Source organism: Lepidochelys olivacea (assembly GCF_965140295.1).
Source record: "Lepidochelys olivacea isolate rLepOli2 genome assembly, chromosome: 1".
In the NCBI taxonomy this organism is placed as follows: Eukaryota; Metazoa; Chordata; order Testudines; family Cheloniidae; genus Lepidochelys; species Lepidochelys olivacea.
Window position 1 is genome coordinate 35,053,894 of NC_140411.1, and position 12,648 is coordinate 35,066,541.

General features: G+C 44.8%; 1 protein-coding gene across 1 annotated transcript in view; it reads left to right on the plus strand.

Annotated features, from left to right (window-relative positions):
* Nucleotides 1-12,648, plus strand: part of DYNC2H1 (dynein cytoplasmic 2 heavy chain 1) — a 393,773-nt gene that overhangs the window by 92,730 nt on the left and 288,395 nt on the right. Inside the window, exons 51-52 of the mRNA XM_084624374.1 lie at nucleotides 10,689-10,802; nucleotides 11,568-11,710. Coding sequence (XP_084480500.1) covers nucleotides 10,689-10,802; nucleotides 11,568-11,710 — 257 coding nt within the window. The remainder of the gene's footprint in view (nucleotides 1-10,688; nucleotides 10,803-11,567; nucleotides 11,711-12,648) is intronic.

Genomic DNA, 12,648 nt, shown 5'->3' on the forward strand with positions numbered 1-12,648 from the left:
CTTTCCACAATTCTTGGGAAATAGTTCCCCCATTATTTTGTTCCAGTCTTTATCACTCCAGTGGGAAGATGTGGCATAAATTGCCATTCCTAGAGCTCTAAAGAGGTATTTCTGCAGCCCAGTGTTTCCCACAATTGTAGATGTTGGGCTTCTCTCCTCTCTGCAGCTCACAGAGGCAGATCAACTTTTTGGCACTGTGGTCTAGCCATGCCCCCTCTACTCCTGGTTGCTGCCAGATTCTCTGCCTCTGCAGTAGCAGACAGTGGTGGTTTCTTTTGCTCCTACTTTAACTTTTTAATCCTCCTATTTTAACTTTTCTGCCCAGTTTTTTGGGCAGTGGAGAGCAGTGTTCTACCTCCTCAGCATTCCTCCTCCTCCTCCTCCCTCGATCAGTTAACCCCTCAGGGGCTTAATCCTCCCAGAGCCTCCTCCGCAGCATATCCCTGCTGGCTCCTTTGCTCCTTACAGGCATGGCAGAGCAGCCAATAAAATACCAGGTTAAATCTAAGTGGTGCTCTATAGGTGAGGCAGCCTTCCCATGCTTGGCGGATGGCAAGTTGTGCCCAGCCTGTACCCAGCCTTCTGTTCCTAACTCCATTACGTCCCAGGGCTGGGAGTCAGACAATGTGACATTATCTAGGGTACAGTCTGGACTGATGGACAGCTGTGTCCTTGCAATTTTCCATTCTGGGGTGCCTTTTACCCTGCTTCACTATGAGAGCAACCACTCCTGGTCTACTCACACACCGCCTTCACCGTGTAAATCACTGCCAGCTATCCTGTGTGAGTAAGCTTCCAGAAAATGGTAAATCCTGCCCCTTACCATCAGCTCTGAGAGGAGGCCTATGTGATCTCTGTCATAAAGTGGAATGGGGCCGGGAGCTAAGGTTCCTGTGGACTTTCTCCCTCAACCTTGATTCCAATGCTTTCCATTAGGGAATCTGTTGTCCCTTCACTGGTGCCTCTGTGAGGATAAGGAGTGAAAGGAGTGCCTCTGTGTGATGGCTTGTCTGTATTCTCTCCTCACGGCCCTTAGTGGGGAAGGGACAAGACTGTTTGGATTCTTCCACATTGTCAGCCACCATCTTATCCAGCTTTTCTCCAAAAAGGAGGGAGCTTGTAAACTTAGCTGTGCATAGGACCTGCTTAGAGTGAGTATCCACATTTCAGCTACTGAGCTGGAAGCCAGTAGCCTCACTGTATCTGTCAAGGCTGAATCCCCACTCTGGCACTTGGAGTGCAAAAGGTGGAGGCCCGCAAGGATTTTAAAAATTAATACTTGCCACTCCAGGCCTATATTAAACTCGCAGGGTTACAGCTTTCTCTGACCTTGGCTTGGTAAACACTGCCACCACCCAAATGCAAAAAAAACCCCTTTGAACCCAGAAAGGAGCACTTGGGAATTCCTCCTTGTGGGGTACCCTTAAGCCCTTTCACCCACCTCTGGGGAAGAGCTGAGATAGAAAACAAAGGAAATTAGCTGGTAGCAACAGCTAATCAAACAACATTCACAAACCTCCTAGGACACCAAAAATCCAATCCAGTTCTTAAAAAAGGTAAATTTTATAAGAAACAGAAAGGAAGAAAATACATCTGTAACTTAGGCTTTTGCTAGATTTTAAAAGAGCAATTCCAAAAATTAAGTACCAAAAATAGCTTTCTTGGGGTCCAGCTCAAAAGTTACAAGCAAACAAAAGCATCTGGGGTTAGCACAGGGAAGATCCACAAGCCAAAATAAAGAAGTAAACCTGATTGCATCTAGCTAAACATTCCTAATTTACTTACATATTTGGGGGGTTTCAATAAGTAATTCTATGTATGATCTGATGAATTTTCATACTGGTTCAAGCCTTACACAGCATTCCTGCTTATAGCATTGGTGGTCCATGTCTCCTTCTCCGGAGAAGGACAGAGAAAGGGAAAGTTTTTTCCCCAATTTTAAAAAAGTTCTACTTTCCCATTGGCCCTTTTGGTCCGGTGTCCACTTCCTTTTCTTTTACCTGTGGGCTTGTTAACCCTTTACAGGTAAAGCAAGTAGAGAACAGCTATGAAGAGGAATTTTATAGCTAATTTGCTGACTGGGTGTCCATAAACGGGAACTACCCTCACTTCATTTATCACAGCATCCATTAAGATGTCAACTACAAACGTGGTAGGGAGACCTCCATTAAAGTGGAGCCAAAGTCAATAGTGACATCTGGATGAACACTCTTTTTCCTTCCCATATCCAGAAGGTGACCCTCAAAAAGTGGATGAAGAAAATGAAGTTTCAGATGGAGACCCTGGCCTCTAGGATGTCATCCCTGTCCTGGGGGACCTTCCTGACTTCAGTAAATGTAATGGACGTATACCATCATATCCTCAACAGACCCATGCCACTGCAGACTTCTGAGGTTTTCCTACCTCAGGAAACATTATCAGTACTGAACAGTACTCCTGTTTGGCCTGTCCTCACTCAGCCTCCAGGTTTTTTACAAAAATATTGGTGCTGATAATAGCCAGACACAGGTCACAGGGAACTCACCTATACACTTCCTGGATGACATCTTGATTAGAACTCCATCACAGTCAGCAGCACAGAGGACCATGTCTCAAATACTGAATCTCCCCTAGGCACATGGTTTCATCATCATTACCAAGAAAAGTTCTCTAGTTCCATCCAGGAATTTATTTTCTTCCCCAGAGCTGCAGGAGGCCTATTGTAGCACTATGCCTCCCAACTGCTAGGACTTCAGCTATCCTGCATGGGGATCACTCCATGGGCACAATCACAAATCAGAAGTCTTCCAGCCTTCATACTGAAGGTGTGGCATCACTCCCTGGACACATGAACAATCAAGTAGGAGTTCTAATACAGATGTTCAACTCTTTACAATGTTGATCAACCCACAACAATATCTTGAAAGGCATGCCTATGTGCCTTCCAGATCTTTTAGTCCTCACATCCAATGCCAGCCTGGAGGGCTGGGGAGCTTACTTGGAGACCCAAACAGCCCAGGGCCTCTGGAGTGAGGAGGAAAAGGCTCACAGTGTAAACATCCTAGAGTTTAGAGCGATCAAGTTAGCTCTGTGAAGATTGCAGCCCAACCTAAGGGGGAACCATATCCTGGGTTCAATCAAATAACACAACAATAGTCACATATTTAAACAACTAAAGTGGGAACTAGAGTCTGGTGCTCCTTGTGGAAGCAGTGTAAATAATGAGACAGATGGAATGCTCCTCCTTTCTTTCAGAGTGATCCACATCAAAGGGGAGCTGAACCAAAAAGCAGACTGGCTCAGAAGGCACAGGTTCAAGAACGCCAAGTGGTGCCTGAATCAGAAGGTTTTCTATCTCATCATTCAGACGTTCAGTCTCCCTTCAACCGACCTGTTCACGAATTTTATGAATACAAAGAGGCAAAATACTTCACAAGGTGTGGCACACCTTAGAGGTCAGAAGAGGTTGAAAAGCTATCTCAAGCATACAGAATCCACGAGAAGATCGGGCTCCCTGTTTGTATCCTTCCAAATGAAATTGCAGGGATTCAGAGTTTCCAAGTCCTGCATCACTAGATGGATTAGACTTATGTATTGTGGAAGCCTACATATCATCATCGTCCTGTCTGAGAAGGTATCAAGGCACACTCCATGAGATCCTTAGCAGCCTCATGGGGGGAATGAGAAAGGGCATCCACTTTGAAAATTTGCAAAGTGGCCATGTCTCTGGGCAACTGCGCTTTATGGGGAGCTAGGGTCAGTCTGCCTGTGACTGTCTTATGAATGCCTCACAGAGGTGTAATTGACTGTCCCAGCTGGCTGATTAGTCAACAAGTACCTGGACTTAATAAAGGTTACCCAAGCTCAGTTAGGCCATGTCTACGTTACAGAGTTAAGTTGACTTATGTTGACAATCATAAGTTGCTTTAATAACAGGACAAAACACAATTTTTTGGTCAAACGGGACATGACAATGAGGAACAGTTTCACAGGGCTCTCACAGCTGTAACTCCAGCTTTTGTTGGGAAACCAGTCCCTAGGTGTGGAGTGCACGGGACACTGCGAGGGCTTCGGTGGGGGAGTTTGGGGAGGGCATGGACTGGAGTTCTTTAGTGGCTGCAGGGGAGTGTAATAGAGCCGGACTCACCTGGCGGCACCTCCTGCTGGTTGTCCTTGGGAATTAGCTCGTCAGCCTCTGGAGCGCCCTCTGCCATCTGGTGATCGGCCTTACCACCAGCCCCAGTCCCTCCCAGGACCCGGTGCCTCCTCCCACTGGGGTGCTGCTCCCTGGCAGTAAACCCCAACAATCCCTGAGGGTCTCCCCTCCCCGGGGAACCCCCACCCACTACCCCCACCTCGCCTCAGTCTTGGCTACTGCCAGTCATCGCTTAGTCCCGCTCCCCAGGGCAGACTGCAGTGTATCAGCCACTCACCACAGGCGAGGGGGTTTGGACCTGCTGCCTCTGTCTACCCATGGGCTGCCCCTAGCAACTCCAGTACTTAATAGGCCCTATTTCCAGGCCAGAGCTCCCCTGCTCCCAAGGCCTTTGCCCCTCAGCCCTGCTCCAATCTAGGTATTCCCTCAGGTCCCTGCAGCCAGGCCCTTCCCCCTCTGAACGCAGAGAGAGACTCTAAGCTTCAGCCTAGCAGCCCCTTTATAGGCCCAGCTGCGTCCTGATTGGGGTATGGCCTAGCTACGGCCATTTCCCCAATCTGCCTAACTTTTCTTGCCCTCAGCCCTGGCTCTCTCCCAGGGCTGGCTTTTAAGCCCTAGAGGGCAGGAGCGGATAACCACCCTGTTACAGGGAGTCATGCATGGATGTGCTCAGATTGCAAGGTAATGGGGGACTTCATCATCTCTATCTGGCCCTGCAGGAGCATTATCATCGGCTCCTGCCCCTGAGTCCTTTCCAGGCTATCCAGTCTCAGGTTTTTCAGTAATTGTCTCCCTTAATGCTCTTGTTTCTTTATATGCTGTCTCTGTTGACTGTAGCACTTCACAAAACATATCCTCCTGACCAAAGAAACAAAGAACAGAAACAGTATTGTAAGTGCACCCACAGCTGTGAATCACAAAAGTTACACACACCTCTTTCTCACTGTCCCTGGGCTAGCACACAGGTTGGCACGAGTTCCAAATATGGTGAGTTCAGGGGTGATGGTGGTGGCAAGGGGCAATAGGCAAGAATGGACAAAATGTGGTTCACGAAGGGGGTTACTACAAGCGGCTAGGGAGACTATTCTGAATATAGGTACCCTTTTCCACAGTATAGGTTAATTGAACCCAATATCTCACTTCTAAGGGTAACCTAGGATGCAAGGGGGCATCTTCTGCACGTGTGTGGCTTTAGATCAGCTCTGTATGCTGCTCGCCTGTGTGCTGGTCCATGCAGAAATAATTGCTGGGTGACGCAGCAAAGTGTCCTATAATGGGGGGAGAAACAAGAACCCTCTGCTAAGGAACCTTCGACAGAGGATTGCAGAATACCTACTGGAAAGTTTCCTAGACATCACTACAGAGGATTCCAGGAACATCCCCACCAACATTAACAAACTTTTCCTCCATGGACCCACAGGGTAAATGGACAGGCTCTGTTGTTACTTTCCGTCCCTTATCCTTCCTCTACCATATAACAAAATACATGAGAGCTCAAACTCCTCTCACCAAAGCAAAGTGAGCACTTACCGGAGTTTCCCTCTCCTGCATCCTGTGCACCAGAACTGGAGTACTGGGATTGGCTAGGCACCTCTGACCTGGAAAAGAGGTCCTAACTCATCGCACCACCAGACGACCTTGCTATTTGCTCCACATTGTCCTTCAGCTCCACTTCCTCGTCCACCACTTCGTCACTGAGGTTGGGTCCACTGGCTGCTGCCTCTAGTCGCTGGCTGAAGTGTCCATGGGGCTCTTGGCAGTGGAGGTGGGGTTGCTGCCGAGGATGACATGCAGCTCCTTATAGAAATGGCATGTCTTCGGTGCTGCACCAGAGCAACGGTTGGCCTCCCTTGTCTTCTGATACACCTGCCTAAACTTCTTGGTCTTGGCATGACACTGCTGTATGTCCCTCTCGTGCCCCTTCTCCTGCACGCCACTAGCAATCAGCCCATAGGTATCCTACGGCTGGAGTGAAGCTGAGACTGCACAGCCTCTTCTCCCCATAAACACAGCATACCCAACAGCTCCAGTGTGCTCCATGCGGGAGAGCATCTGCTGCAGAAAGCCAGCATGGTCAGCTGGGAAGATGCTGTGTGAACTGTGCACACCAAGGAAACAGGAAGAGGAATTTCAAAAATTCCCATGCCTTTAAATGGGGGAGGAGCGCATACCTGAGTACTTTCAGGGCAGTGGAATTCAAAGTACTGACCAGAGTGGTCAGGATGGGCACTGTGGGATGCCTCCTGGAAGCCACTTAGTGCAACACTAACATAACATAACATAACTCATATCTACACTGATGCTGCACTGCTCTAACTGTGTTGCAAAAAGCTCTGTGCTGCTCATCCAGGTGGTTTTATTAAGTTGGCAAACAGGGGAGTTACATCGGCAGGAGGAGCATTTCAGTATGTACACCACCACTGTTTCGTCAATGAAAGGTGACTTTTGTCGACAAAACTGTGTAGTATAGACAAGGCCTTAGAGGGAAGTCCAAAGGGAGACAGGAGCCTCATGTAGAGGGGAGCTCCCAAGTGAAACCAGAGCCTGAACAGGGAATCCAGAAGGTCAGGTCTCTAGGGTACCTACCAGGACTGGAAGCCTGTAAGAGGAGCTCCTGGAGAGGGCAGCCTCCTAGATAGTGGGCTGCAGCCAGCAGGCATTCAAGAGGACCTGGTCTCAGTCAGAAGTCCCTGAGATACTGGATAGAAGCCCAGCCTGTAAAGGATTACCCTCTGCCCCTGGAGAAGAGTTGCAGTGGAGAGACCTCTCTGGACCTCAGACTCCAGAGGAGGAAGTACTCCAGTAGGGGCAAGAGGCATAACATCAGGGGCAGAGACTGGAACTAAGAGAACCTTGGAGGAAAAGCCTGAGTAGAGGTGAACACTGGACTCAGAAGGGGACATGAATTAAGAATGACCTAGTCGGCATGCTGGAATGTTGGGGTGTAAGTTTTGTTTATCTTCTATTTCGGTTTCTCCATTAGTAAAGGAGACCCACCACAAGGAGGTGCTCTTTAGCACTTAACTGGCTGTTTGGACTTGTTGATATCCTGGTCAAGGGAAAATCAAGTAAGGGTTCATCGGCAATACTATGCCTGCATCCAAGGGGGTGCGCTGGGTCGGACTGGAATGGCAGCAAGCTACTTGGTCTACAGCTGACACCTTCATTGAGCATGACAAGATGGACCTGTCTTCTGCAGAGACCTCCTTTGGCAGGAAGTTGCAGCAGGCGGTGGGCAGAAATAATACAGACTTGAATGAGTTGACCAAACAGGGGAGAGGGGGTTAGTACTTCCTTCCTACCAAACTTTTGTTTCGTATCCCTCCCTACATCTGTTCACGGCTTGCTACTTCCAAGGTGTCTAGAATTGTGGGAGATGCAGAATGGAAATTTCTTACCAATAATTTCCTTTCTGCTAGCAGTGTCTATCACAATTCTTTCCGCCCCGAATGGCTCATGAGTCAGATATTAAGTGGAGACGTTACTATTTGACTGTCTTTCTTGGTCTAATGTACAAAATGCTGATCCACCTCCTTGAGATGCAGAGAGAGGAGAGCAGCCCAGAACACGGCTAGCAGAAAGGAAATTATTAGTAAGAATTTTTCCGTTCAAACATTCAGGGTACGCAGGTCAGTCGTACCCTATTCATCTAATTCCATCCAAAATGCCCAGGGCCTTAGGGCCTCAGAGTTGCTGCAGGCAAGATGTTAAAATCTTGCAGAAGTTGCCATATTAAGCATCTGGGAAACTATTAATGGAGGTAATCAAAGTTCCCTCTACAGCAGTGGTTGTCAAACTTTTTTTTTCATGGACCACTTGAAAATTGCTGGGGGGTCTCGGGGGACCACTTAATGATCTTTCCAAATGTTGTTTGTACTGTTAGCTAACTGTTGTAAAGCTCTTTAGATAAAAGCGCTATATAAATAAACTGTAATAATAATTAACTTTTTTTGTTCTACAAATAAAAGCACACAACTCATATTTTAATATCAGTAGTTTTTCTAATGCAATGGATGTGCCCTCTCTTCCCCACTGCAGCAGCCACAGAGCTGAGGCTGGGAAAGAGGGCTGTCTCTCCCCAGCAGCCGCAGCCTCTTTCTCTGGCTGCTGCAGCCCTGCACATCCCAAATTTCCCCCACCCTCACTTCTCACCCCACTGCCCCCTCTCACCTACCTCCTATTCCTCCCAAGGGCACCACCTCACCTTACATGTGCATCTTCTCCAGGGTCCAGGCACCTAATTAGTGGAGCGACGCCTGTGCGGCTCCACTAATTAGGTGGGTGGTCCTTCATTCTCTTGTGTGCGACTGCCTAGGCGCGCACCTTAGAGGGAGCTATCCGCAGACTACCTGAATGGAGCTCGCGGACCACTGGTGGTCCATGGACCACAGTTTGAGAACCTCTGCTCTACAACATACTTAATGGCATTGTAGAAAGAAAAAGTCTGAGCCTCATTTGTAGGGCCCTACCAAATTCACAGCCATGAAAAACGTGTCACGGACTGAAATCTGGTCTTCCCCCCGTGAAATCTGTTCTGATCTCTTGTGTACTTTTACCCTACAGTATACAGATTTCACAGGGAGACCAACATTTCTCAGATTGAGAGTCCTGACCCAAAAGGGTGCTGCAGGGGAATGGCAAGGTTATTTTTGGGGGGGTCGTGGTATTGCCATCTTTACTTTGCTGCCTTCAGAGGTAGGCAGCTGGAGGATGGTAGCTGTTGGCTGGGTGCTCAGCTCGGAAGGCAGAGCCGCAGCAGTAGCAGTGCAGAAGTCAGGGTGGCAATACCATACCATGCCATCCTTACTTCTGTGCTGCTGGTGGCTGCTCTGCCTTCGGAGCTAGGCTCCCGGCCAGCAGCTGCCGCTCTCCAGCTGCCCCGCTCTGAAAGCAGTGCCTCCGCCCACAACAGCGCAGAAGTAAGGGTAGCAGTACTGCAACTCCCCCTACAATAACCTTGTGACCCCCCCCCATTCTTTTTTCAGGTCAGGATCCCTACAATTACAACACTGTGAAATTTCAGATTTAAATAGCTGAAATCATGAAATTTATGATTTTTAAAATCCTGTAACGGTGAAATTGACCAAAATGGACTGTGAATTTGGAAGGGCCCTACTCATTTGAGGAACATCTGTAAAGTAGATTCCAATTCCTCTGCAAATGCATCCTTTGGTAGGAAAAGTGCTACTGGGTTGGTTCCCAAATAATTCCTTAAATTACAAAGCTTTTGCTTTTTATAAGTGGAACGTCCATTTCTACATATTATCTACTGTAATAATAATTAAAATTCTTCATTTTCCTCCCATCCTCTTCCTCCCTGAATTCTGAGACCCACTCATTATGAATGAGAGAAGCTGTGTAACAGAATGAGAAATTTTTCACCTGATAATTTTCTTTCTGCTAGTAGCTTCTCTCCTTATTCAACCCATCCTGGTAGTGTGGCAAATGATCAGAAAACAATTTGTAATAAATTGAAATGTTTCTCTAAAGGAAGATTTAAACATATCATTGCCTTTAAACATATCATTGCCTTAAGGTTGATCAATATAATTTAAATTTTTTATCTTAATGCTAATAATCTGTATGCTGGGATGTTTCATCATGTTGAGAAGAACTCTCGTTCTGAGTTGAAGGGCAGGGCTTACTCCTGGGGCCTCCAGCAACATCTTTAGACTGTCTCTTAATTCTCTCCATTTGTGGAGCTATTACCCATTTGTGATGAAGGAGAGAAGCTGCTAACAAAAAGAGAATTATCAGGTAAGTAATGTCTCATTCTTGTACCACGCAGGGCAGTAGTTCTAAGTTTCTGCAGTTGACAGGGTTTCTATCTGGAGGCCTGTATACCACTAGAATTCCTAAGTTTCTCTGGAAATGGCCCACCTTGATTATCACTACAAAAGCCCCCCACCCCCACCCCCACTCTCCTGCTGGTAATAGCTCACCTTACCTGATCACTCTTGTTACAGTGTGTATGGTAACACCCATTATTTCATGTTCTCTGTGTATATAAATATCCCCACTGAATTTTCCACTTCATGCATCCGATGAAGTGAGCAGTAGCTCACGAAAGCTTATGCTCAAATAAATTGGTTAGTCTCTAAGGTGCCACAAGTACTCCTTTTCTTTTTGCAGATACAGACTAACACGGCTGCTACTCTGAAACCTAAGTTTCTCTTGTCCTTTGGCGCACAGATCATATGTATGCACTCAAATATTTTTGTTTCTGAAGTGGAGCGTCTTCTGTATCTGAGCTAGAGAGAAACAGGATTTGTATTCTGCCTCTTCTTTCTATTTTCTGTGGTTACGATTGGAAGAAGCACTGAATCATGTCTCAGTGATGCAAGCAATACTGGGTGCTTCATTCAAAATGAGATTGTGAACAGTACCGGTTTTGTTGTTTTGAAAAGGAAGGTCATATAAGTATGCTGATATGTAGATAGATTCTGTATTATCCAAATTCACCAAACAAAATGTTCAGAGGTATTTTATCAATTTTATTTTGATTAATTCATTTTACACATTTTAAAACTGATTGAAACTGTTCCTGACATAGGTGAGGTTCCTGGACTGTACACTATAGAAGAATTAGAACCATTACTGTCTCCTCTGAAGGATCAAGCTTCCCAAGATGGATTTACAGGACCAGTCTTCAACTATTTTACATATAGTAAGTGAATTGGACTACATAATTTGTAATTGATTAGTTATGAAAGGTTATCAAAATGAGTAAATAATAAAATATGCAAAGGGGTGTTACTTTTCGAGTACATTTTGAATCATGCAGTTATTTAAAAAACAGTAAGGAACAATCAATACTTTGGTTTAATTAAAGGAACACAACATAAAAATCACATTCTGTCTGAAATTGCGTTCATACTCATGGTTTCAAATAGCATCTAAGAATCCTATAACTGAAAGTGATTATAGGAAAGAAGATGTTTGTCTCTCTTTTCAGTTTGTTTATTTTGTGCATTTGATAGCACATTCCAATGTTTCCCTTCTACAGTCAGTTAACTCCAATCTTACAAACACTTATGCACATGAAGAACTTTCCAGACATGAGTGAGCAGTTGTAATGAAGTTAATGTTTGCAAGATAGGGGCTTTAGTTATTAGCTTGTGTGGGTCTTTCACCCATAGAACATAGAAACAAGGAAGTACAATTGGAAAGCATGATTGAAAAAACACAGAAATTGGCAGGCCGACTCCAGGGCACTAACATTACTTCTGACTTGTTTTAGAATTGGTTACATTTTAAGATAATGGTATCCCTTAATTATTTTTATTGTTATTGTCTCTTTCTGGAAATAGGTCTGTGATACAATGTATGAAGGATAGTCAAAAATTATACAGTATTGGATCTACAATAAATTTGTCATTGGGTAGTTAGAATTCAATTGGCTTAATATTTTAATATGTTGTATTTCCTTTAGGGATTCAGCAGAACCTGCACATTGTCTTGATTATGGATTCTACCAATTTAAATTTCACAATAAATTGTGAGAGTAATCCAGCACTGCATAAAAAATGTCAGGTGTTATGGATGGAAAGCTGGTCTGAAAGCAGCATGAAAAAGGTAAGTATAGAAGACAAACAAAGCAAAATTTAAAAGTGAGCATTAATTCATTTATTTTGTAAATGTCATTGTACTGCTTTCTCTCCTGTTCCATTAGGTTATTTTTTGCTTCTTTATCAGACCAAATTGTCATGCTGATGTAATCTTCTCTTAGCCAAATATTCAGTTTTTTATAAAACTAAGGAAAGCTAGCAATCACATTTTTTCAGTCCAACGTACTTCCCTTGCATCATGTTTGAATAAGATTTCTTTGTTGAGATTATCAGTAATTCAAAAGTGTTGCATGCGGAAAATGCCATCTGTTCATGTTAAATGACTCAATGCCAAATCAGCTCTAAAAAAGAGACGCAAAGTTGGTTTTAGTTAAAGTGTTTAAGGAACTTCTGACATATTTTGCTTTCTTAGTTAATGTTCGTACAGTGCTTTAAAAATAGAAAGTGCTTTAGAAATGTTAAATATTATTATGATTTGATAATTCACCAACAGTAACATGTTAATATCTCTCTATTGGCTGATCACTCTTCCTTTGATCAAACACAGAATTTAAGTTTTGATTTTAGTGGGATTATGCACATGCTTAAGTGCTTTGCTGGACTGAGGCCAGGGAACTGAGCACCTTGTAGCAGCAAGCTATCCCTATGTCAGAATGTTAGTGGCATCATTCTGAGAAAGATATATAGGACTGTATGTAGAGCTGCCAGAGGATGACAGTTCTGTTTTGTGACTTCTGAGGTTTCAAAATGTGTTTTTGTTCCTCATTGAAACAAAACCAAAAGTTTTTGAATGTTTTTGTGAAACAGAATTGTGTCAAACAGCTGTTTTCAGATTAAAGAAACCTCAAATTTTTGGTTCAGGTCTCTCTCTTTTTCATACCTTTCTGGATCAGAAATTATCAGGGTCCTGGACCTCAAAAACTTTCCAGACAAAAACATTGTCAG